Consider the following 25,207-nt stretch of genomic DNA (forward strand, 5'->3'; position numbering starts at 1 on the left):
GCAAAATGCGCTGCAAGGGAGAGTGGGAGGGGCCTTGGGAAGCCTCCCTGGCGTTCCATTCCTCACCCTCCCTTCACTCCTCTGACAGCTGCCTTATCTGCCACACCTGGAGCACTGTCCCTCGTTTCCCAACCCCCAGCCCAAGGCCCTCCTCCCATACGGCCCTATGCTGCTCCCTCCCCTCACCCCCAGCTCCTAGAGCAGCCTCCTGGACACTGGGCCTTCCCCCAAGTACAGAGTTCTCAGACAGGTGAGTAGAGGCAGGTGCTGGCTTTATTTGGAACCCGACTCTGGAAGGAGTGGGCCTGGAATGCTGGCTCAGCGCCCACCTGGCCCTGGTGGCCCCACTCACACTGGCACCCCCCGCCCCCCAACCGAAGGTCTGGGCCTCCCCAGAGCTGCAGCCACCACTCCCAGCCCAAGCGCTGCCTGAGCCCAGGCATCCGGGGCTCTCACTCCTCTTCATCCGAGAAAACTTCGGCAGGAGCCAGGAAAGGCCCCCTCCTTCAATGTGTGTCAGCAGGGCTGTGGTGACCTCCCCTCCTCTTTAGGGCCTAGGTATGAGGGTGCTGGGCAGAGTGCTAGGGCGGCTTCCTGGCCTCCCTTCTCAGCAGGGAGCTGGCCACTGCCAGCGCCCCACCCTGCACAAACCGCACGAAGTTGTCCCCGGCCAGCGGCCCCATAGCATACAGGCCCTGCTGCTGTGTGCTCTGGTAGGTGAAGGGGTCCACGTCGATGGGGTTCCTCTTGGCGCTCAGTGGCTGCTCAGGGTCCACGGCAAGGTCAGCGCCTGCCCCAGGGAGGAAGGACAGGTTGGGGTGGGAGCCAATGAGGACCAGCACCAGGGAGATGCAGAAGACCTTCTGGAAGCCGCTGGGGTCCTGGAACACGGCCTGAAGGTCCTCCTTGAAGAGCAGCAGCCGGTGCTCTGGGAGGCTGCGGTAGCCCTCGTAGGGGCTGGGCGACAGGATGGACTGCTCCCGCATCATCTGGTGCACCTTGTGGTACTCAGGGTACAGCATCTTGGGCAGCTGGTTGAAGACCAGGCCGGGGTCATCCACGGGCCGGCGGAAGGCATGGATCACGGGGATGTTGTAGTGACGGGCGTAGAGGACCGCGTCGGCCGCGGACAGCCCTGCGCCGACAATGAGGATGGGGTCCGAGGCTGGAGTCAGCACGCCTGCCCGGATGGCCAGCTCCAGGGCTGACAGTTCATAGTGGACAAAGGGCAGGGTCTCCCCGGGGATGCCCAGCCGGGCCGGGCTGTCCGACGTGCCTGTGGCCAGGACCACATTGCGGGCGCAGAGGGAGAAGGGCTGCTGGCTCTGGTCCTCGGCAGTCAGGAAGCCGCTCACCTGGAAGAGGGGTCTGGGGTCTCGGGCCCCAGCGTCACCGGGCTCCGGCCTCCCCCATGCCACAGCTGTGACCACAGCACCAGACACGAAGTTGTGGCCCAGGCCCTTCTTGCTCACATAGTCCATGTAATAGTGAGCAATGTCCCCGGCAGTGGCTCGGCTGTTGCGAAGACCTCTGCAGGAGAGGACACGGAAGGGTGAGTGACAGAGAGTGGACGGGGTGGGGGGTGAGATCACGGGGAACAGGGAATGACCAGGCTGGCTCCAGGCCCTGGAGCTGGCTATGGCTGCGCGCCCAGCAGCCTGAACACTTGGCCAGTGGTTTCGAGCGCCCTGGGTTTGTGCCCTGCCCCTGCCTCAGTGAGCTGTTTCCTGAAACTCTGCCTCAGTTTCCTCATTGCAAAGTGAGGATGATGATGGTGATATAAATGAAGAGCTTAGAAGAGAACCTGACATTCAGTAAGTGACGTGAAAGGGTCGGCCACCATTAATATTACCTCTAAGGATGAAACAGTATCAACCATAAATATGGTAGGATTCCATTTTCACAAATTTAGAAACGGCAAAACTAATCCATGGAGTCAGAGGTCAAGACTGTGGTTGCCTCTGGGGAGGAGAGGGGGTGGGCACCGGGAGGGGCCTGGGGAGTGCTGGGGAAGGGGGTCTATTTCTTGAGTCCAGGTGGCTGGACCCAGGTGCGTCCACTCTGAGGAATTTCATCCACCTGTACACATGGGAGCTGTGGACTTGTCTATTTGCATGATGTAGTTCGGGGAAAAGGCCGACTACAAAAGTAACCCCTGTAAAGCACCCGATAGCCCAGCCCCCAGCACACTCAGGACCAGCCAGGACTCCTGATCTCGATCCCCACTGTCACCACGGTCTCGGGCAGCAGGCCAGTGTGGCTGGTGTCGGGGTCTGGGCTGCAGCACCCTCCCGCCCCTCCCTGTGTCTGCCCGGGTGCCCTCAGGGAAGGCACTGTCCCTGGTTGTGGACATATTGTTAGAGATGAACTCACTTAACGAGAATCCTAAGTAACGCACAGACACATCCCCCAAGGCCACCGCAGTCAGCCCACCTCGTCAGTCTGCTACTGAAACTGGAACTCGGGAAACCATTCTGGGGTTTCTCACCCCACTTTTCTCTTTTAAAGGCCTGTGCTAAGATGTCACCTTGGTATCACTTATAGAAATGGCTGGTTAGAAAGGATGAAAGCTCCATGACGGGGCAGTGACTTAGGACCCGAGGCAGCACCTCAAGGGCAGGGAATGGGTCTGCCAGGTTTCTGGCTCCAGCGTCTGAGCGCAGGGCGCTGGACACAGGAAGTGGGCTGTGGAGTCACTCGCCCTCCCCAGGGAATATTATGTGGCCCCGAAAAAGGTGGTTGTAAATGCTGCCACTGCCCTGTGAAACGCTGGAACATAATGGTCAATTTTAGAAGTTGGATGTAGAAGGGTGACGTCTATGTGTGAGATTTGAGCTCCTGCCTGTTAATACACCGCGGTGTGTCAGGCATTTTCCTACCAAGCCTGCGGGGAGGAGCGTCAGAGAGATGGACAGTGAACCCTAGAGAGGCGGAGTGCCTGCTGGGTGGGGGTGGCATGTCCCTGTCATGGCCCCTGAGGGTGGAGGAAACAGGGCAGACGACCCCGCAGGGGGTGACCCTCTGCCTGGACTACTGGGCGACTCCAGGCCTCGCGCCCCAGGGTGGGCAGGGGCTGGGACACATTTGCTCAGTGATCTCTTTCTCCAGGGCAGCTGGTGATGCACAGTGAGGTCGTTAAGGGACAGGAAACAGCGGGGGGAGAAAACACCCCAGGTGGGTGAGTAGTGTCTCCTTTCTCAATTTTCAATTTTCTGTAGTGTGGTTGTGTTTCTAATGCAAGAGCATTAGCAATAAATAAGGGAAGGAAGGAAGTGGGTCCTTTTAGCTGACCTAGAAGGAAAGAGATTGTAGGAAGCCAGGCTCAGATTGGGGGTGGGGCAGCAGGGAGGCCAGAGGACGGGGGAGCAGGGAGAGGGCACACTGGACGAGAGACCTGGGTCAGCCCAGCTCTGCTGAGTGCTTCTTGCGTGGGCCCGTGCAAGTCCCTTCCCCACTGGAGCCTCCCCCCCCCTCAGGGTCCGAGAAAGGCCCACCAGATGAGCCCTGGAGCCCCTTTGCCTCTGGCTCCTGGGCTCAGGGTAGGGAGTGGGCCCGGGTCCTCCCTGCCCACCCCGGGCTTCCCGGGGCTGCCTCACCTTCGCTTCCTGCGCATCCAGTCCTTGACCTGCAGGTCCGGCAGCCCCATCCACTCGCCTTGGCTCAGGGTCACCATGGAGCCTTCGATGGACTGTGTGGAAAGGCGTCCTTCAGTTCAGGCCTCTGCTAGCCCTCAACCCACTTAGGTAGGAGGGCGCAGGAAGCCTGAGCTCACAGAGAAATGGGGGGGCGGAGTGGTGGGGGCAGTGAATAGGGGAAGGTAGGGAACAGAACAGTCTGAACCCTGAGTTAGGGAGGAAGTCTCCCCAAGACTTCACGTAGGCTCGGCCCAAATCCCCTTGCACCCCTTCGGGCCCACTTACGTGCCAAGCCCCCCCAGGCAGGTTCCGGCCCAGGACCACGTGGGGGATGGCTTGCTCTTTCTGGAACTTCCAGGTGAGGACGGACTCCGTGTCTCCCCCAGAGTCCGTGTCTGGGCGCAGAAGGGCGTCAAAGAGCAGAGCCACAGGGCTTTGGCTCCGGCCTTCAAGGCCTTCGGACAGGTAGTCCAGGTCCTGGGGTGGGGGCACAGGTCAGAGGGGCCACCAGGGGCAGGCTGCCAGGTCCTGCTTTCCCATCCTAATATGGGGCGGTCAGAGAGGCGGGGAAAGGCTGCCTCTCTGAAGACACAGCATACAGTGGCGTGTTAAAGGCTCCAACAAGGCAGCAGTTTAACCTGCCGACCTCGAGTTGCTCAGATAGACTGGACAGGAGCACCTTCTCAGTGTGTTAACTGAGCAACTAGTGTTCTGTGGAAAGCGTTTTGAAAAATGCTGATCGGGACCAAACGTGGCTTACTTCCTCATCCGCCAATTCGAGGGGGGCGGTTGGTGGCCCAGAGGATGGAGGCTGCCTGGAGGGGAGGGGCATGATGGGTGGCCTCTGGGGAGGCGAGGGGCATGGGGCCGGGGACTCTGTGAGCCCAGTTGGGCAGGAGGCTCAGCCTGGGCGCCCCGACCTCTGGGCGGGGTGCTCTCTGTGGCTGGCGCCGTCTGGTGCATAACAGGACGTTGGACAGCACCCCTGGCCACCACCCTCTTGGCCAGTGGCAGCACCTCTCCAGTTGTGACAACTGACATGGTCTACAGGTGCTGCCAAGGGTCCCCAGTTTAGAGCCACTGGTCCAGGGGGGTCGGACAAGCTGATGTGGCACTTGTAGATCTCAAGAAAGAGTCCCGGTTTCTCTTTCAGTTCCCATGGCTGATTCTGTGACCTCTCTGACCCGTGTTTGGTCCTGCTTCTAACAGACGCAGGCTTTGGTTTCTGCATGGCGAAAGCTGGGAGAGCCCCCCAGAGGGGTATGCCCCCCCCTCCAGAGCTTTGGCCCACCTGGTCCAGGATGGAGACCCCTGGGGCCTCCAGGAGCTTCCTCTGCAGCAGGGGGTGTGGGTGGACGGCGTCCGGCTTCATGTAGGGGGTGTAGCCAGAGAGCAGGTAGGACAGGCAGATGCCCGAAGGACCGTTGCCTGGGGAGAGAAGGCAGGGTCAGAGGACAGCACTTTGACATGCTGGAGGTCACAGCTGCCTAGGGCTTTGTTTGTGACCTGACTCGGTCATGGAATTACTCTTCATTCATAAAAAGAAAACATCTATTAAAAGCCTTTAGCATGTGCCAGGCACGGTCTATACTAACGATCACTAAAAGTAGCTGAGAGCTTGCTAGGTGCCAGGAGCTGTACTACTGAAACGACAACTTTGTGGTAGTAACTGCTGACCTTTATTGAATGCTTACTGTGTGCCAAGCTTTGTGTCAAGCATGTTGATAACAAATTAATCATAAGCCGACAGCTGTGACTGCCACGCCAGGCCCCCCGAGTGCCTGAGTTTTCCCACTGGCTCCTCCAGTGGCTGCAGCGAGCACCTGCTTTGCTTTTCCTCCTTTTATACTGGATGGAAACCGGGGCACAGAGATGCTAATTAACTTGCCAGTGGTCACACAGCTACTTGGAGAGTATGAGCTAACTCAGAACGAGTCCAGTCCTTCTAGAGCTGACAGCCTGGTTGGTCAGATGGAGGAGTGAAATACCGTGGCACAGATTGCTGTGTGTTCGGCTGTGGGGGGGGTGCGGTGAGCCTCAGGGCCTCGGGAGATGTGCTCAGGAAGGGTGCTGAACCACCTGTGGGTGTCCTGCCCCCACATCTGAGTGAGTCACAGCTTATCTGTGTCATTTCTTGGGCAATTAACCTCATGACATTGCTTCTATTCTTATTATCCCCTCTTTCTTTATCTTGTGCCATTTAGAATATTACACATTGTACAGCATTATAAAAGAATGAACCACATAAAACTGCTGATGTTCAACCATTTGGACTTACAAAAACAAACCACATGTCATGTGGTCCAACCTGATGCTTGCATGGAGGAGGGGCCGTCTGTCCCCATCTCGGCAGACCTGAGGACAGGACCACAAGCAGCAGCCGCGCACTCTGACCCTCGGGCGGGGAGCCAGGCACAGGGAGTGCCCGGGGCCACATAGACTCTGGACCGGGCCTTCCCCTGGCTGCTCTTGCCTTGCGGGTTATCGGAAGGGTTACATAAAATAATGTTTCATACATGGTAAACATACCCCTGAGCACACAGTGAACACTCAGTGGAGTATTTTAAAGATAATGGTTGTAAAAAAACAGAAAGGCCAGGTCGGGCCTGGCCCAGGCCCTGACCTCTTGATCCCAGGGGCACCCTGGAGAGCTCGGCGCAGCCTTCCCCCGTGCAGGGCGGCACTCACCGATGATGACGACCTCCAGGGGCTCCGGGCTGCCGGTGCCAAGGTGGTCCTTTGTCCACTTGCTCATGGCTGCAGCTGGCGGGGGATTTGGTGCTGGTAGCCGGCCTGGAGGCACAGGGAAAGAAGGGCCACTGGGTGAGACTTGGGTTTCATTTTGTTCCTTACCTCGTATAAGATGTCCTCCTGTGGCCCTTGGGGTCAAGTCCAAGGTCCTCCCTGAGGCATATAAGGAGGCCTGACCTCTCCCTTCTTGCTTCCTCATACCTGCTCTATTCCAGCCAAGCCCTCCCCCCCCCCCAATCATGCAGGGTTCCCAGCCTGGTCTCCTCTGTCTCTCTGAGCCTGGGTCATTCTCCCCATCTCACCAGTGGGGCAGTAGTAATACCCCAAGCCTATTAGCCACCTTTCATGGGGCCTCCTCTGCCCAGCCCCAAGAACAAGCCCTGCTCAGCACAGCTGTGCCCGCCAGCCCTTAGATCTGGGTGTAGCCTGGTGGACTTAGGAGCCATTACCTGGCCCCAGTGAGGTGCTTCCCAGCTGATGACCGTGGGCCCGTTCCTGGACGTCCCTGGGTCTCTGTTTCCTCATCTGTAAGTGGGAATAATGTCCCTAACCCCATAGGGCTGCTGGGGATAGTGAGGTCATATATGTGAAGCACCTGCCTGGAGCCGGAGGGAAAGACCTGAGCTCACTGCCTGCCCTAGGAGCTGGGCAGGAACACATGGACTTAGGGAACTTTGGAAACCTGGAGTAATTTGATTTGGGGTGAATGCCTGGAAACCTGCTCATTTCTGGAGCATCTGCGCCCCCTGCTGGCCATAGGCCAAAATCACTTGAAGGGACCCAAACCCTGTTAGGGCATAGCTGCTGCTGGAGAGTCCAGACCCACATTCTCCACAGCCCCAACCCCGCTAACAGGGCCTGGCCTTACCCAGTGGGCAGCAGCCCTGCCATCCTGAGCCCCACAAAGCAACACCCTCGTGAGTGTGTGAGGAATGGGTAGGCCTTCAGCACTCGCTATCTACTGGGTATCTAACACATTTTTCTCAAGTCCTCCTCACACTGACTGGGTGCAGAAAGCACTGTTAATGCTGCTGTCCCATTTAACAACGTGTAAACCAGGGCTCAGAGAGGCCCCACAAGCTTCTCCGTGTGAATCAGCAGGCTGTTAAGCGCAGGGCTAGCTGGTGCCAAGGCCTTGCCTGGGGCCATGCCACTTGGCAGGCAGGGCTCCTCGCTTCAGTGGGGCCTAGTCCCTGCGACAGCCCCCTTCTCCTGTTGGGGTGAGCCTGTGACCTCCAGCATCTCCCCGAGGAAGCAAAAGGCGGCATCCTGCTGACATCAGGGTGCATGGTCTCAGGTCTGGCTCTCTGCAGGGGCCTGTGCTGTGTGCCTGAGGAGAGGATTTTGGGGTTCACCACCACCACTCATTACAACCAGCTAACATTTCTGGTCTTCTGTGGACTTGGCTGGTTACCAAGTATGTCCTAAACACTCCATGTACATTAGCTAATTTAATTTTATTCAACCGGGTTGTTACAGGTAGTCTTACAATCATTGCCATGTTGCAGATGGGGAAACTGAGGCCCAGCAAGCTTCCTACAGCTCTGCATGGTGTGTGAGGAGTTTTGCCCTGGCTCGCACGGGCTGAGCTCGAGTGAGCTCAGGCCACTTTCCGGAGTGCAGTGTGTCAGGCTGCAAGAGCTCCCTGCCAGCGGCCCTCCCTGGCCAGCTGAGTGCAGCACGTGCGTCCGTCCCAGCTCACCCGCTCACCCTAGGCTCTCTCCCAGCACTGGGGGCTGGGGAGGGGGTGCGTCCAGGGGGCGGACATCCCAGCTGGGATGGGACAGTTTCTCAGTAACCACCAGCGGCTCTTGCAAATAGGACTGCAGCTTCCAGAACTCTTCCTCTCATTCTCCTGGTCCCTTCAAACAGCCCCGGGGCACCCATTCCCTGTCTTCACTGTCCCCAGGAGTAACAGCAAAGGGGACATGTGTGATGTCCTTGCTAAATGCCCCCTGAGCATTAGCTCCTTTAAACCTCACAGTAACCCACTTTACAGATGAGAACCCTGAGGCTGGGGGAGGCGAGGCCACGCCCCCGGAACTAGCATTTGATCTCTGTGGGCTGAGACCACTGAGACATCCTTGTCCTCCCAGGTGAGCATGCCAACTTGCTCCAAGTTGGCTTGGCACACCTTCCCCTAGGCCACCCGCCACCTCCTGCTGCTCTCACCCCTCTCATCCCACAGTGAAGAGGGCACAGGCAGGCACCCTCGCTGACAGGTGGGGGACCAGAACTGGTGGCCCTTGTCATGCTGCACAGGGGGCCTAGGGGCCCCGTTTACCACCGGGACTTTTGGACTCCAGGTCCAGTGCTCACTCCCAGAAGCTTCTGGATGCCGTGTACAGGAGGTTACCACCCAGGACCGACTGGAGAGGTCATTTCCTGCGCAGCGATATGGCCACTGGAAACCTTGAGCAGCTCAGGGCTCACAGGGCCTGAGAGGAAGGCCCACTGCCAGGCTGCAACAGGCACTTCGACAGTTTTTCTGTTCCCATTTCTTTTACACTTCTTAGCTTCGTGGAGCCAAAGCAGTCCATTTTCAGTGATAACTTTTTGGTTAAGCCCCTCTGGTTGAAGATGGGAAATGTCATCTCAGGAAAGTTAACATTAAAAACGGATTCAAATTCGCAAAAGCAGATAAGCGTAAGCAAAACTGAAATGATCGCACTTCCAACCATGTTCCCTCTGCGTGCGCCGCATTGGTGCCTCTGAGGCCATCGGGCTTCAAATTGCTCTAAGTCTCTGGGACGCCTGCGTGGCTGCAGGGTTCAGCACCTCTGGTGGCCCTTTGCTCATGGGCTTTCCTCACCAGAGGGAGGACCAGAGGTCAGGAGGAAGGAGGTGACTTGCTGGTTGCCCAGGACGGTGAGACCACACACAAGCAAAAATCCTTCCCCCGATGCCTGTCAGTCCACCAAGAAAGTGACACGAGGCTGTGGCAGGGGGAGGATGAAGAGGCACTCTGCCAACCAAGTCGCCCCCACCGGGAGCCCCGAGACTCCGAGGTTTCCAGGGCTCCCTGATCTCTGCACCTGGCCTTCGGTGAGAGGCCAAGTCCCTGGGACCCATGGTGCAGGCCATGCTGGGCACTGGGTGAGGCGAGTTCTGCCCCACTTGAACAGGAGAGGTGGGGGGCCCAGAGGGAAGCACTTAGTCTGGCTTTGGAGCCTGGTGGCCTAGAGACACTGGGCAGCATGCCCGGGGTGGCCACACCTCTCTCTCTCCTGCCAAGAGCCGTGTCACATGGCCAGGGTGTGTCCCGACGGTGGGCAGCAGGACAGCTGTCCAGCTGGGGTTGCCAGGCACCTAGAGATAGTCATGGCTGGGAGGGGAAACCTGGCAGGGGTGGGGGTGAGGAGAATCATGCCAGCCTGGGAAGTCAGGGTGGGCCTCCTCCCAGGACCACCTGGGGATTCCCTTGCCCTGGTTCCAGGATCCTGCCTGCCACCCCTATTCAGGACGTACCACCGTCCCACTCCCAGTCTCTGTGTCGTGCCGAGGCCACTCACCTGATGAGCAGGGAATGAAGGAGACCAGGGAGCTTCGCCTGGTCAGACACTGTGAGGACCAGGAGGTTGGGGTGCCCGCCGAGGGAGGTCCACCATTACCCCTTGGGGATCTCAGAGATTGTGAAAGGCCCGGGCAAGCGAGAGTATTTCAAGGGTTGGAAAGAGGCGGGTGGTGGGCGGGGCCAGGAAAATCACTTTCATAAGCATGAGTCAGCAGGGGCCCCTGGATGAATGAACTTGGCAGTCATCCTGCCTGCCCCAGGGCCAGCCTTAAAGGGGTCTACTCATGGGGCAGTCTGTGTGGCAGAGGGACTAGGGACGACCAGGCTGGCCCTACCCTTGGGGCTCAGTCAGTGAATGGAGGACTAGGGTCCCCTGAACAAGCCAACCTGGACTTTCCCCTTAGGGAGGAGGAGACAGACCTGCCCAATGGAGAGCAGCACCTTAAAGTGGACAGTTCCGTTCCTTCGTCCTACCTGGTTCCACTGGTGCCCACAGCTGCTCCCCCTCCCACAAAACGCCCTCTGGCACCGTGTGGTCCGAGCTGAGAGCCCAGCTCTGCCACATCCTGGGCAAGTTGGCTCAGTTTCCTCATCTGAAAAATGGGACAGCCTTTTTTACTTGGGGTGGGAGTGGCATTGAAGTGACCTCACCCGTGGTTACCTGGCCTGAACCGTGAAGCCTGCTCTCTGGTTCTATCTTTTTTCTTTGTTTCTTTTCCTCAGCACGGAGCAGTGCGCACTTCACATTTTGCTGATTCTTGCTTATTTTATTGTGTCTCTCCTCAAACCAGGATGTGGGTTCTGTGTGGGTAGGGAAGTGTAACGCTGCCTGTTTTATCCTGAGTCTCGAATACTGCTCAGCACATAGTAGGCACTTGAGGAGGAGGGAAAGGAGGGAGGGAGGGAGTTGGGTAGCATTTGGCCCGTAGACCTCCGTGTGCACATTAGCTGTCATTTTCATTGTCCATGTGATTGTCCCCTGTGTGTCGTCCTCTTATCTGGGAACGTTCTGGCCAGCCCTGCCCCAGGGATGGGGCCCCATGGGTGGCAAGTGAAGCGCTCACTTTGCATGCAAAACTCAAGGAGGTGCCCCAAACACCCACAGATCAAGAAAATATCTTAATGCAAATTTTAAAAAATCACAATTAATGCAATAAAGTTCATGGTTAACAAAATATTAGAAGTCCAAATAAAGATGGGGTCTGAAGCAGGACTGTGCTGAGCCACATGGAAGCCGCGGCAAGAAGTCAGAACACTGACGATATCTTTGCAGCCTCGCTATTCCATTCACCCTGGACTGGGCATTACTTTTGATTTTTGGAAATATTGCATGGACGCACTATGTTTCTTGGTTTTTGGAGTGCCCCTTGCATCCTGTGCCAGAGGTGATATTTCTCTCCTTGTCCTGGTGCTGGTGATGACAGGGGACCAGGAGTGACTGCAGCATTCTTTCGGGGATGGGGGTGGGGCACCTCTGAAGATGCACAGATCTATTGGGACCTGGAGAGGGAGAGAGAGAGGGAGAGAGACAGAGAGGGGGCAAGGGAGGGAGAGAGGGAGAGAGAGAGGGAAGAGGAGGGCAAAGGCAGCTGGGCATGAGCACACTGCGAACAGAGGGCGGGGGGCAGCACCGGCAGCTGGAGCAACAAGTGTGGCCCTGGGCTTAGGGAACATGTCAGGCCCAGTTGGGCCCACGGCCAAGGGTCTCACTGGCTGGGGAGATGAGTGGGAGGGCGGCTGGCACAGAGCCAGGCCTGCTTCGGGCCACACCCTTCTGCCTGCCCTGTCCCCTGGGGGCCCTGGGTATATATGCCTTGTGTCCAGGACCTCACTCTCAGAAGGACCCTGCACTTGGTTTAATGCACTGTTGTCATCACCTGAAAATCCTTAACAATTTTTGAGCAAGCAGTCCCGCATTGTCATTCTGCTCTGGGCCCCACACGCCTCATGACTGGTCCAGGCTGAGCAGCACCTGCCATTGTGTCGGGTGTGTGTGTGGGGGTGGTGAGGGCTGGTCTCTGGGCTCAGCCCTATGGGCTGGGTGAGCTCAGGGAGGTCCTCGGAGCCTCATGTCATCCAGGGGAGAATGGCACTCATAGTCCTTTCCCCCTGGGGTCCTTGGTAGCAGTGACCCCTGGGGTCACATAGCATGTGTGTCTGTGTGGGGGGCAGTTAGAGGGAAGCCCCCTGCTCCAGCCTCAGCTATGCAGCAGGTGTTCTGTATGGCCTTGGGCCAGAGGTCCACCTCTCTGGGCCTCTGTTCCAGCCATGGCCTCGTTACCAACCGCCACTCTGAACCCATGCCCCACATGCAGACCAGGACCCAGTGGGGGTCTGACCACACGGGGAGCCCAGGAGAGGGGGGCTGTCCAGCTTTGGTGACATACCTCTGGTGCAGGCTGCATCTTCCCCCAGCAGCCACCTCTCCGGCTCCACTTCCCCATCCCAGGGCTCTGGTCTGCAGCTGCCCAGTGCTTTGGGTGTGTAAACTGAGGCAGAGAGAGACACCCCAGGGTCAGAGACTGCCATGACAGTGGGGGGACAAGGCTTGGGGAATCCCAGGAAGGAGGGGCTCTGGCCTGTTCCTCCCCGACCTGCCCTGCCACCCACGCTGGCCCTGACCAGTCGTCTGGATTTTGAAAATTTGCTGATATAGAGAATTGTGGACAAGATGTGGACTTTCTCCCCTGCCACCTGTTTATTGGCCAGGAGATTATTGGAAATAGAAAGCATTGGATTGCTTCCAGAAAGGTCGACTAAGACAAAGACAGATCATGTCACGGACAGACAAAGGGGTGGTGGCTGAAGAGGGGCCACAGAAAGGGGAGGAGCAGGTTGGCCCCAGGGGACTTGTGCTCCCAGACCGCACCGGGCACCCCAGTTCCGCCAGGCCTGCTCCATCCCCTTCTGCACCAGGAGTTCAGGGGACTGTGAAACTCCTGAAGTGTGAGCCTCTGAATTCAGACGGAAAGGAAATAGGGTGGCAGATGTAGCAAATAAAAACACAGGGGCCCAGGTAACATGGAGCTGCAGAAAAACAAGAAATACACTTTTAGCATGGATATGTCTCATGCCGTATTTGGAATATACTTACACTAATTTTTTCATACCTTATTGGGAATTAAAAGTTACCTGGGCGGCCTGTATTTTATTTGGCAAATCCAGTTGTAAGTGTTAACTACACACTAGATTTCAAAGAGGGAGTACTGTAAAAAAAGTATAAATGTCTCATTAATAATTTTTACATGGATTACATGTTGAAGTGAAAATATTTTGGACATTTGGGCTTAAAAAAGATATACTATTCAATTTTGATGTCACCCAATTTTTTAAATTTGTTTAACGTGGCTCCTGGGACCTTTAGTCACACATCTCCTCTCACCAGGTTTCCTCCGGTGCTGGCACGGGCCTCGGGCTGCCTACGCCAAGCGGGGCACCCCCAGGGCTGGCACTGAAAGGCTCCCCGTGGTCCTGGAACTCACTCAGTCCTAAGCGGCCTGGACAGTCCCCTGGGAGCATGACAAGGGGCTGGTCAGTGTGACACTGCCCTTGTGAGCCTCAGTTTCCCCATCTGTGCACTGGTATTGCCAATGTGGAGCTTGCAAGGTGCGGCCCAGGGAAGGGACCTGGTGTGTGTGGAGAGCTCAGACTCAGCAGTCTGCCCTGCTCAGTAATGGCGGCCCCCTCCCTGCAGCCTCCAGGCTTCCCCCAGCCTTCCTGCAACAGCTTGGGAGCTGGGGAGCCAGTGGAAGGGAAGGTAGAGTGGCCTCAGGGAGCTTGTCTGGGGCTCCTGGTACTGAAATGGCTCTCCCCTGCCCCTGTGTACAAACCACCATTCCTCACTCCCTAAGAAATCCTAGAAGCACTCCAGGCCCCTCCTCCCATCTGCCTTCCTCATCTCCTCTCCCTTTGGTGGTTCCTCTAGCTCTATCACTTGCTAGGCACCTCCAGGAGTTGGGCACTGTGCACAGAAATTTCTTTATACACAGGTGAGGCCCAGAAGCCAACCTTGAGCCTGAGGTCACACAGCACAAGCAGCAGAGCTGGGGCTGAAATCCAGGATGCTACTGCAGAGTCTAGGGACCTTCAAGAAAAAGGAAGGCAAGAAACTAACTAGGGAACAATGCTTCTCTTGTTTCGGGTGCAGTGTCAGGCCCAGGGACTCTCCTGAAGCACCTGCCTATCCCCGCAGCCACCCCCTTATGAGGTGACCACACTGTAAGGCATTTCATGGACCCCTGCATTTGATCCATACACTAGTCCAGTAAAAATGTGATGGGTTATTATTCTCTTATTCTACAAGTGAGGAAACTGAGGCCCCGAGAGTGTGAGACGTGGCCTCAGATCATGGCGTGTGGCTGAGCTGGGCCTGTGACCAGTTTTTGCTCAGTGCCCTGGTATGATAAGAGCAGGCCCTTCTAGTACATGACAGGAAGACTAATATTTGCCCTGTGTCTCATTGTTTATAGTCTTGTTGTTTCACTTTTCCAACAACCAGAGAGGTAGGCAAATATTCTCAATAACAAGTTTAGTTTGCAGATGAAGAAACTCAGAGCACCTTGCCCAAGGTCACATAGCCATGAAGTGGAGGAGGAAACTCAGACTACGGTTCGCCTGTGCTGAGCCCATGCATGCCACTTCAAGATGATGGTGTGTGGCCAGGCTCAGTCCAGGTTCATGACTGTGGAGTTACTGTTAGACCCCTGGGGAGACAGTGTCAATGCTAGGAAAGGCCCATACCCTGGACCCCATGGAGAGAGAAGCAAGGTCAGGAGCTAAACAGGAAGTGTGGGCTGGGCCCTGGGAGGGCCATCTGCACAGGGGTAAATTTGAAGATGTTCCAGCCACATTCTCTGTTTCTGGATTCCGTTTTTTTCTTGAAACTACAAGGAAAGTTTCTGCTGAGAGTGAATGTGCCTGTCCCACAGTCAGGGTGGACAGGGAGTTTTGCCTGGGGGTGTGAAAGGCTACCACTTTAACATCAGACAAAGCAAGATTCTTCTCCATTATCTTCAGCTGTGTGACTCTGGGCAGGTGACTTAACCTCTCAGCTTCTAGGATTTTCTTCTATGTGAGGTATGGATAATGGCAGAGCAGTGCTTCTCTTCCCTGCTGCACAGCAGCATCACTTGGGGGAGTATCTGAAGATACACTAACATACAGGCCCCAGTCCCAGAGATTTTTACATCACTGGCTGCAGTGTATCTAGATGTGGGGAGTTTCACTGGCTGGGTATGTATGCTCTTAAGGCTATCGAAAGGATGAACTGAAATGTAGTGTGGAAACCACATAGCTCATGGAGATGCCCAGTACATTAGACCCTTTCCATTGCAGCAGCCTGTCTTTTTGTGAACCACATTCTTGATGCTGTTGCAAGATAGTCATGAAGTCTAACAGACAAAGATGTCTTCAGAAAAGGAGCAAGGAATAGAAAACCTATTCGAAAAAATAATGACAGAAAACTTCCCTAACTTGGTGAGGAAAAATATCACCAAGCCCAAGAAGCACAGAAGTTCCCAATTAAGATGAACCCAAATAGGCCTACTCCAAGACACATTACAATAAAAATGGCCACATTTAAAGACAAAGAGAGAATCTTAAAGGCAGAAAGAGAGAAACAGCTAGTAACATACAAGGGAGCCTCAATAAGACTAGCAGCTGATTTCTCAACAGAAATACTACAAACCAGAAAGGAATGGCAAGAAATACTCCAAGTAACAAAAAGCAAAGGCCTGCAACCTAGACTACTCTCTCCAGCAAGGCTCTTAATTAAAATGGAAGGTGAAATAAGGAGCTTCCCAGATAAAAGAAGGCTAAAAGAATACACCTCCACCAAGTCAGCACTGCAAAACATGCTAAAGGGACTGCTTTAAGAATGGGAAGAAAAAGAGTTAGAGAGAGGAACATAGGTACAAAGGGGAAAATGGCACTGAATAAGTACCTTTCAATAATAACTTTAATGTAAATGGATTAAATGCTCCAATCAAAAGACATAGGGTAGCTAAGTGGATAAGAAAAGATGACCCACATATAGGCTGTCGATAAGAGAGCCTTCTGAACTTCTGAACAAAAGACTTACATAGGCTGAAAGTGAAGGGATGGAAAAAATATTCCATGCAAATGGACATGCAAAAAAAGCAGAGGTAGCAATGCTTCTATCAGACAAAATGGACTTCAAAACAAAGGTCATAATAAGAGACAAAGAGACTACATAATACTAGTACTCTAGTATTATGAAAGTACTCCAACAAGAGGTTATGACTCTTGTAAGCATATGAACCCAATATAGGTGCACCTAAATATATAAAGAAAATCTTGGAGGACTTTAAGAAAAAGATAGGCAGCAATACAGTCATTGTAGGGGATGTTAACACCCCACTGTCAACAATGGATAGATCTTCCAAACAAAAAATCAATAAAAATATTGAAGTATTGGATGACACTCTAGATCAAATGGACATAAGTGATATTTATAGAACATTTCACTCCAAAAAGAAAAAATACACATTCTTCTCAAATGCACATGGATCATTCTCAAAGGTAGATCATAGGGTAGGACACAAAACAAATCAACAAACTCAAGAAAGCTGAATTCATATCAAACATCTCAGATGATCTAGTATGGCTTTATACTAGAGACTGATCTCGGGGCGGGGACCCAAACATTCAAATACATGGAGGCTGAATAATATGTTATTAAATAATGAATGGGTTAACAATGAGATCAAGAAAGAAATCAAAAAGTATCTGAAAACAAATGAAACTGAATATACAACAACCCCAAACCTATGGGACACAGAGAAGGCAGTCCTGAGAGGGAAGTGCATAGCAATTCAGGCTTAGCTTAAGAAGATAGATAAATCTCAAACAACGTAACCCTACATCTATAAGAATAAGAGAAACAGCAACAAACAAAGCCCAGAGCAAGCAGAAGAAAGGAAATAATCAAGATCAGAGATGAATTAAACAACATAGAGACTGAAAAAACAATACGAAGAATGATGATGAAACAATTGATGAATGCAGGAGCTGGTTTTTTGAAAAAAATAAACAAAATCAGCAAACTGTTAACCAGACTTGTCAAGAAAAAAGAGAGAGGAGCCAAATAAATAAAATCAGAAATGAAGGAGAAGTAACAGCTGAAACCACAGAAATAAAAAGGATTGTAAGAAATTACTATGAACAACTATGGTATATGCCAAGAAATTGGACAACCTGGGTGAAATGGATAAATTTCTAGAAACATACAATCTTCCAAAACTGAACCAGGAAGAAGCAGAAAACCTTAATAGACCAATAAAAACTAGCAAAATTGAAACAGTAATAAAAAATCTCCTGGCACACAAAGCCCTGGTCCAGATGGCTTCACAGGTGAATTTTACCAAATATTCAAAGAATAACTGACAACTCTCCTTCTTAAACTATTTCATAAAATTCAAGAGGAGGGAAGACTCTCAAACTCTTTTTACTAGGCCAGTATTATCCTAACCCCTAAACAAGGTAAAGACACAAGAAAGAAAACTACAGACCAATATCTCTGATGACACAGATGCTAAAATTCTCAACAAAATACTAGTAAACTAAACCCAACAATGCATTAAAAAGATCATACACCATGATCAAGTAGGATTTATTCCAGGAATTCAAGGATGGTATAATATTTGCAAATCAGTAAATGTGATACATCACATAAACAAAATGAAAGGCAAAAATCGCATAATCATATCAATAGATGCAGAAAAAGCATTTGATAAGTCAATGCACCCACTTATGATAAAAACACTTAGCAAAGTGGGAACAGAGGGAGCATACCTCAACATAATAAAGGCCATATAGGAAAATCCTACTGCCAACATCATACTCAATGGGCAAAAACTAAAAGCATTTCCCTTAAGGTCAGGAACAAGACAAGGATGTCTGCTTTCACCTCTCTTACTCAACATAGTACTGGAAATCCTAGTCACAGGGATCAGACAAGAAGAAGAAATAAGAGGCATCAAAATTGGAAAGGAGGAAGTAAAACTGTCATTATTTGCAGGGGACATGATAGTGTATATAGAAAACCCTGTAGGCTCCACCAAAAAACTACTTGACCTAATAAGTAAATTCGGCAAAGTAGCAGGATACAAAGTCAATATTCAGAAATTGATGGCATTTTTGCATACCAACAATGAATTATTAGAAAGAGAAACTAAGAAAAAAATTCCATTTAAGTATAGCAGCAAAAAATAAAAAAGTACCTAGGAATAAATTTAACCAAGGATATAAAAGACCTGTACTCACAAAACTATAGAACACTGAAGAAAGAAATGGAGAAAGATACAAATAAATGGAAGCACATACTCTGTTCATGGTTTGGAAGAACTGACATCATTAATATGTCCATACTACTCAAAGTAATCTATGGATTCAACACAATTACTATTAAAATACCCAGGGCATGTTTCACAGATCTAGAACAAATACTTCAAAAACTTACGTGGCACCAGACTTCTGGCCAAGATGGAGGTGTAGGTAGATACACTTTGCCTCCTTGCACAACCAAAAGAAGGACAATAACAAATTTAAAAACAAAAAATAACCAGAACTGCTAAGAAATTGAACTGTATGGAAGTCTGACAACCAAGGAGTTAAAGAAGAAATATTCATCCAGACCAGGGGTGTCAAATTCATTTTCACCAGGGGCTACATGAGCCTTGCAGTTGCTTTCAAAGGGCTGAATGTAACTGTAGGACTGTATAAATGTAACTACTCCTTAACAGTTAAGTGAGAGCATGGTGCTGCTGCAGGCTGGATTCAGCCCGCAGGCCTTGTGTTTGCCACCTGTGATCCATATCATTAGGAGGGGTGGAGACAGGCAGCTGGGGGCAGAGAGGACTCACGGCAAGGTGGTGGCTGGAGGACCAGGGTGAGGGAGGCAGCAGCTGGAAGACTGGGTGATCCCACATTTGTGTGTGGATAAACTGAGAGGAACAACTGGAGAGTGAGTCAGTCCTCTCATCTCACAGTCCCAGTGCAGGGAAATGAAGTCTGAAAACCTCTGACTGGAAAAATCTGTAGGTGTTGAGGCAGCAGGAGAAACTCACAGCCTTACAGGAGAGTTCATTGGAGAAACCCACAGTGCCTAGAATGTACACATAACCACCCACTGGGGAATCAGCACCAGAAGGGCCCGATTTGCTTGTGAGTAGTGGAGAAAGTGACTGAAAGCTGAGCAAGCAGCATTGTTCCCTCTTGGACCCCTCCCCCACATATGGTGTCACAACGCAGTGACATGGGCTGCCCCACCCTGGTGAATACCTATGGGTTTGCCCCTTACTACGTAACATGCATGCTGAGACCAAAAAAAAAAAAAAGGCCCAAGTAAAAGAACAGATCAAAGCTCCAGAAAAAATACAACTAGGTGATGAAGAGATAGACCACCTACCAGATGCAGAGCTCAAAACACTGGTAATCAGTATACTCACAGAAATGGTTGAGTATGGTCACAAAATAGAAGAAAAAGTGAAGGCTACGAAACGTGAAATAAAGGAAAATGTACAGGGAACCAATAGTGAAGGGAAGGAAACCGGGACTCAAATCAAGGGTTTGGAGCAGAATAAAGAAATAAATATTCAACCAGAGCAGAATGAAGAAACAAGAATTCAAAAAAGTGAGAAGAGGCTTGGGAACCTCTGGGACAACTTTAAATGTCCCAACATCTGAATCACATGGGTGCCAGAAGGAGAACTTCCCTAATCCAGCAAAGAAAATAGACTTCTAGGAAGTCCAGGAAGCTCAGAGAGTACCAAAGAAGTTGGACCCAAGGAAGCACACACCAAGACACATCATGATTGTATTTGTCAAGATTAAAGATGAGAGAATTTTAAAAGCAGCAAGAGAAAAGGAGACAGTTACCTACAAAGGAGTTCCCATTTCTCCCCAATAGAAACCTTAGTGGTAAGAAGGGGCTGAAAAGAAGTATTCAAAGGCATGAAAGGCAAGGACCTACATCCAAGATTGCTCTATCCAGCAAAGCTATCATTCAGAATAGAAGGGCAGATAAAGTGATTCCCAGATAAGGTCAAGTTAAAGGAGTTCATCATCACCAAGCCCTTGTTATATAAAATGTTAAGGAATTTATCTAAGAAAAAGAAGATCAAAACCATGAACAGTAAAATGATAGCAAACTCACAAGTATCAACAACTGAACCTAAAAAATAAAAATCAAAACTCAGCAAACAACTAGAATAGGAACAGAATCACAGAAATGGAGATCATGTGGAGGGTTATCAGCTGGAAGGGGGAGGAGGGAGAATGGGGGAAAAGGTAGTGGGAATAAGAAGCATAAATGGTAGGTACAAAATAGACGGGGGGAGCTCAAGAATAGTATAGGAGATGGAGAAGCCAAAGAACTTATATGTATGACCCATAGACATGAACTAAGGTGGGGGAATGTTGGTGGGAGCGGGGGCACAAGGAGGAGGGGAATAATGGGAAAAAATGGGACAACTGTAATAGCATAACCAATAAAGTATATTAAAATTTTTGTATGGAACCAAAAAAAACCTCATAAGCCACAGCAATCTTGGAGAAGAAGAACATAGGAGGGATCACAATACCAGATATCAGACTATACTACAAGGCCACTGTAATCAAAATAGTCTGGTACTGGCATAAGAACAGACACATAGATCAATGGAAAAAAATAGGGAGCCCAGAAATAAACCCATGACTGTATGGTCAGTTAATATTTGACAAAGGGGCACATATGCAAAATGGAATAAAAATAGCCTCTTCAATAAATGGTGTTGGGAGAACTGGACTGGTACATGCAAAAAGAAAAAAAAAAGAAGAGAAAGGAAGAAACTAGACCACCAACTTATACCATAGAGCAGAATAAGCCCAAAATGGATAAAAGACAAATATAAGTCATGATACCATAAAAGTCTTAGTGAATAACATAGGCAGTAAAATTTCAGATATCATATAGCAATGTTTTTTGCTGGTATATTTCCTAGGGCAAGGGAAATAAAGGGAAAAATAAATAAATAACAGCATATCAAATTAAAAAACATCTGCATAGCTAAAGAAACCAGCATCCAAAGGAAAAATGGACTGGCTGTATGGGAGAACATGTTTGCCAATGCTACACTGGACAAGGGTTTGATCTTCACAATGTGTAAAGAACTCATACAACTCAAGACTTAAAAAATGGACAAAGGACCTGAATAGACACTTCTCCAAGGAGGATGTACAGCTGGCCCACAGGCATATGAAAAATCACTAGCCATCAGAGAGATGCAAATTACAACCACAATGAGATACCACCTCACACCTGTCACGATGGCTGTCATCAATAAATCAACAAACAACAAGTGCCGGCGAGGATGTGGAGAAATGGGAACCCTAGTGCACTGTTGGTGGGGATGCAGACTGGTGCAGCCTCTGTGGAAAACAGTGTGGAATTTCCCCCCAAAATTAAAAATGGAAATGCCCTTTGACCCAGTGACTCCACGGCTGGGAATATATCCTAAGAATCGTGAAACACCAATTCAAAAAAACTTATGCACCCCTGTGTTCATAGCAGCATGATATACAATAGCCAAGTGTTGGAAACAGCTTAAGTGCCCATCAGTAGATGAATGGATCAAAAAAACTCGTTCATTTACACAATGAAATACTACACAGCAAAAAGAGGAAGAAATTCCTACCTTTTGTGACAACATGGATGGAGCTGGAGACTATTATGGTGAGTGAAATAAGCCAGACAGTGAAAGACAAAGACCAAGTGATCTCACCTATAAGAGGAATCTAATGAATGAAATAAACTAATGAGCAAAATTGAACCATGAAACCATTTACTGACTAGGTTTCCCCGACTCAGCTCTATAAGCGCTGCGACTTCTGTGCCCGACTACTGAGAACTGTTCAGTAAAGGATGGCGAATGCTGTGCAGGACCACTCTGCAGCCTTTGGAAATGGCGGTGGTGGAGCCAGGTGGCAAGGTGGCACCTCTTTAGGGCAGAAATGAGGGAAGCAGACTATGAGATTATGGGGATGCATGCTTGATGAGTGGGCCTGTGGGCGGGAACTGAAAGGGGATGGGGGGGGGGGAAGGAAAGGAAGCTGAAATGATTGCCAGGGTCCAGAAATATTTTTAAGTTGGATTTCTAAAATTCTAACCTTCATATCTTCATATAATAAACAAAAGTAATGATCATGAGTAAAAACAATTTGAGACCAGGATTTTTCCATGTTCTGCTCACTGATGTACTGCAAATGCCCATCCCAGTGCCTGGGACACAGTAGTGGCTCAATAAATATTAATTGAATGAGTGAATCACTCCTGCTGCTTTCGAACTTCCTTGATAGACTCTTAAGACATCATTGATCATGAGTGGCCCCCTTTTGCTCTATATTTCATGCATATGGATTGGCATGCCTCCCATATATTTAAATCTTGGATAACAGTTTTGAAGTGGTCAAGGCTGAAGACAGAGCCCTGCAGCACAGCATGGGGAGACCTTTCCTGGAGCTGTGGTTCCCCTGAGGGCTTGTCCCAGGTCCCTCAACACTCAGAGGTAGTTTTGCAGCAAGAGGAGGCCTGCAGACTCTAGGCTGCTAGGGTGTCCGATCAGCCCCTGCTTCCAGGCCCTTCTTAAGAGGTACGTGGTCCAATCTACTCTAAGTTCATTGCCCTCAAGAGAGAGGCCAGGAGCACCCCTGGGGCTGCTGAGCTACTTCCTGACATCGGAGGTGTTATTTCTTGGCCCTGGGAGCAGGGGCATTCCTTTCTTTATTTGCCCTACATTCTGCTTGTTAAAAAGGCTATTTGCTCCTTGGCTGGTATAGCTCAGTGGATTGAGTGCGGGCCTGGGAACCAAAGGTTCATGGTTCAATTCCCAGTCAGGGCTTATCCCTGGGTTGCAGGCCAGTTCCCTGCAAAGGACACACAAGAGGCAACCATACATTGATATTTCTCTCCCTCTCTCCTTCCCTTCCCCTCAAAAGATAAATAAGTAAAATATTTTTTTAAAAAGGCCATTTGCCACTGTTATCTAGTTTTATAAACCTTCCAGGCCTTGACTTTTGGGGCAGATGGGGTCAGGGCCCCGGTGAGCTAATCCAGTGTCATGTGAGCTGCGCCTCTCCCCAGCAACAGGATGAGCACATGTGCCGGGCATTGAAGTCCCAGGAAGAGGCCTTCGAAAGGCTCTGGGTCCTGTCGTCATGAGCAGCAGGACTCCAGAGCCCTCTCCTTTTCTACCGAGGCCCCACATGCCTCCAGAGTCCCTTCCAAACATGTAGACTGCAACGTAGCCCCTGCACTCCCTGCTGGCCCACCTCCAGGGACTCCCTGCTGCCCTCAGGTCCCCGACGGCCCTGCAGGAGCTGACCTGAAGGGCATCTCCCATCGGCCTCTCATCAGCCTCCTCCAGGCGCCTGAGCACACAAAGCCATCCTTACCTGCCGCCTCCCTGCTCTGCCTGCAACACCCTGCCTTGCTTTCCTGTTTCTGGGCAGAACTCTCTAGATCCGGCTCCGATTCTCTGTTGTTCAGATGTGGAGCTTGCATTTCCCAAGCCCAATTGTGTGCTGGGCTTATATTAAGGGCTTTATAAGCATGTTCTTGGTTAATAAACAGGGCCCCTGTCTCCACAAACCAGACCAGACAAGCCAACAAGTGCTTAACACCCAAGTGTCTTGAGTTAGAGTGAAAAAAATCAGAGGGGGCTGGGATGATGGGTGTCATGGAAGCCCTTCCAGAGGGGTGGCACTTCAGCTCAGGTGGGTTTGATCCCCTGAGAGTTGGGGTGGAGAGGTGAGGGGGAACAGGGCAGACGCTCACAGTGCTGGGTAGAAGGCCCCAGCCAGGGTAGGAACATGGGGCTGTTTCCTTGAGAAGTGGAGGAAGGAGGGAAGGGGTGTGGACAGATCTCCGAGGGGCTGGCCCAGGCTGGGCCATGCAGAGCCCTGGAGGCCAGGAGACAACCTTGGGTATTATTGGGCTACGGTGGGAGCCCTGCAGGTCTTAATTATAGGAGTGGGGGTGGGCAGAGTGGAGTAGAGAGAGGTGGCAGGCCTGGTGGCTGTTCAGCAGGAGTTGGCAGCGCCTCGGACCAAGATGGTTTAGGCAGAGAGTGAAGAGGTGTTCTCGTCCCATTTTGGGGCTGGCATCAATAGGACTTGGTGAGACATTGGAATTGGAGAGTGAGCAGTGGCGTCCTGCTAAATGTGAAACAAATGACTGCCTCCCCCAAAACAAGAGCCCTGATTTGTACCATCCACCAATTCCTGAGGTGTAAATATTCCTTCCATGATAGATTTCAAGCTGCCAGTGTCAAAAGATGCCTGTGAATCTCTCTAGCTGGGCACGGAGATTGGGGTGTGGGGACCAAGTTGTCCTGGCTGGGATATAAGTGTGAGGATTGCTGGCAAAGAGATGATGTTGAAAGCCTGGTGATCAGAGGCGGAGGAGGAAGAGGAGGAGAAGGAGGAAGAGGAGAAGGAGGGAGAAGAGGAGGAGAAAGAGGAGGGAAGAGGCCAGGACGGAGCCGAGAAATGGCTCGAGCCCAACAGCCTGTTCAGGTGCTCACACCGCGGGATCTGGGAGGCGGTCCTGCTCCCTGTTGGAGCCCAGCACGGCGGAGCTGCTGCATTTTCACCGGGTGGCCATCTCCCCGTTTTGGTTTTGACTCTGGAGCCACCTGGACCACAGGCAGACCCAATGAGGACCTTGCAAAGCAGTTCAGGGGCCCCACGGGCTTGGGGCCAAGGTGAGATGGGACAGGCAGCCAGGGAAGGAGGGAGGACTGGGGCCTCCGCAGACAGCGGGGGAGCCAGGGAGAGTGGAGAGGCGGGAACAAAAATGATAATGACGGAAGTAATGACTTACTACATCCTAAGTGAAGGCCAGGCCTGTGCTCAGCACTTAGTGTAAAATTGATGTTCACATCTTTCTCAGAGGCAGGCAGTACTATCAGCACGTTTACAGATGAGCAAACGAAGGGACAGCGAGGGGCCCGGTCAGGCAGTACGCTGGCAGCAGCTGCTGCAGCCTCTCTTACCGGTTTTCCCAAATTTCTTCCCTAACATGAGACAGAGCCACCTTTGTGAGAGGTTTTGGTTTCTGAGGAAATGGCACCCAGTCGATTCCCTTGATTCTGCCCTGGGTTGAGACCAGCCTGAACCACAGCGGTGTGGTGGTTTACAGAGGTGCTGCCCTTGGTGGTGCGTTGTCGTCATCACATCATCGTCATCTTCATCATCATCTTTACCACCGTTGTCTTCGTCAGCAGCATGAGTGGATAGCAGGACAACAGGG

General features: G+C 51.4%; 1 protein-coding gene across 5 annotated transcripts; it reads right to left on the reverse strand.

The window, feature by feature from the left end:
* Positions 1 to 255: 255 nt before the first annotated feature.
* Positions 256 to 12,305, reverse strand: OSGIN1 (oxidative stress induced growth inhibitor 1). 5 transcript variants are annotated; one of them, XM_037040296.1, is made up of 6 exons: positions 12,288 to 12,305; positions 6,324 to 6,428; positions 4,927 to 5,063; positions 3,921 to 4,112; positions 3,597 to 3,688; positions 256 to 1,530 (listed from the first exon to the last, which is right to left on the reverse strand). In XM_037040296.1, the coding sequence occupies exons 2-6, from the start codon at positions 6,388 to 6,390 to the stop codon at positions 582 to 584; spliced, it is 1,437 nt and encodes a 478-aa protein (XP_036896191.1). In that variant the 5' UTR covers positions 6,391 to 6,428; positions 12,288 to 12,305; the 3' UTR covers positions 256 to 581. The 5 variants fall into 5 exon arrangements, with proteins under 5 accessions (XP_036896191.1, XP_036896195.1, XP_036896193.1 ...); XM_037040300.1 differs by lacking the exon at positions 12,288 to 12,305 and adding an exon at positions 9,899 to 10,036; XM_037040298.1 differs by lacking the exon at positions 12,288 to 12,305 and adding an exon at positions 8,706 to 8,835.
* Between the last annotated feature and the right edge of the window lie 12,902 nt (positions 12,306 to 25,207).

This window comes from Sturnira hondurensis, unplaced genomic scaffold (assembly GCF_014824575.4).
Source record: "Sturnira hondurensis isolate 20B ecotype Veracruz unplaced genomic scaffold, ASM1482457v3 Scaffold0002597, whole genome shotgun sequence".
In the NCBI taxonomy this organism is placed as follows: domain Eukaryota; kingdom Metazoa; phylum Chordata; class Mammalia; order Chiroptera; family Phyllostomidae; genus Sturnira; species Sturnira hondurensis.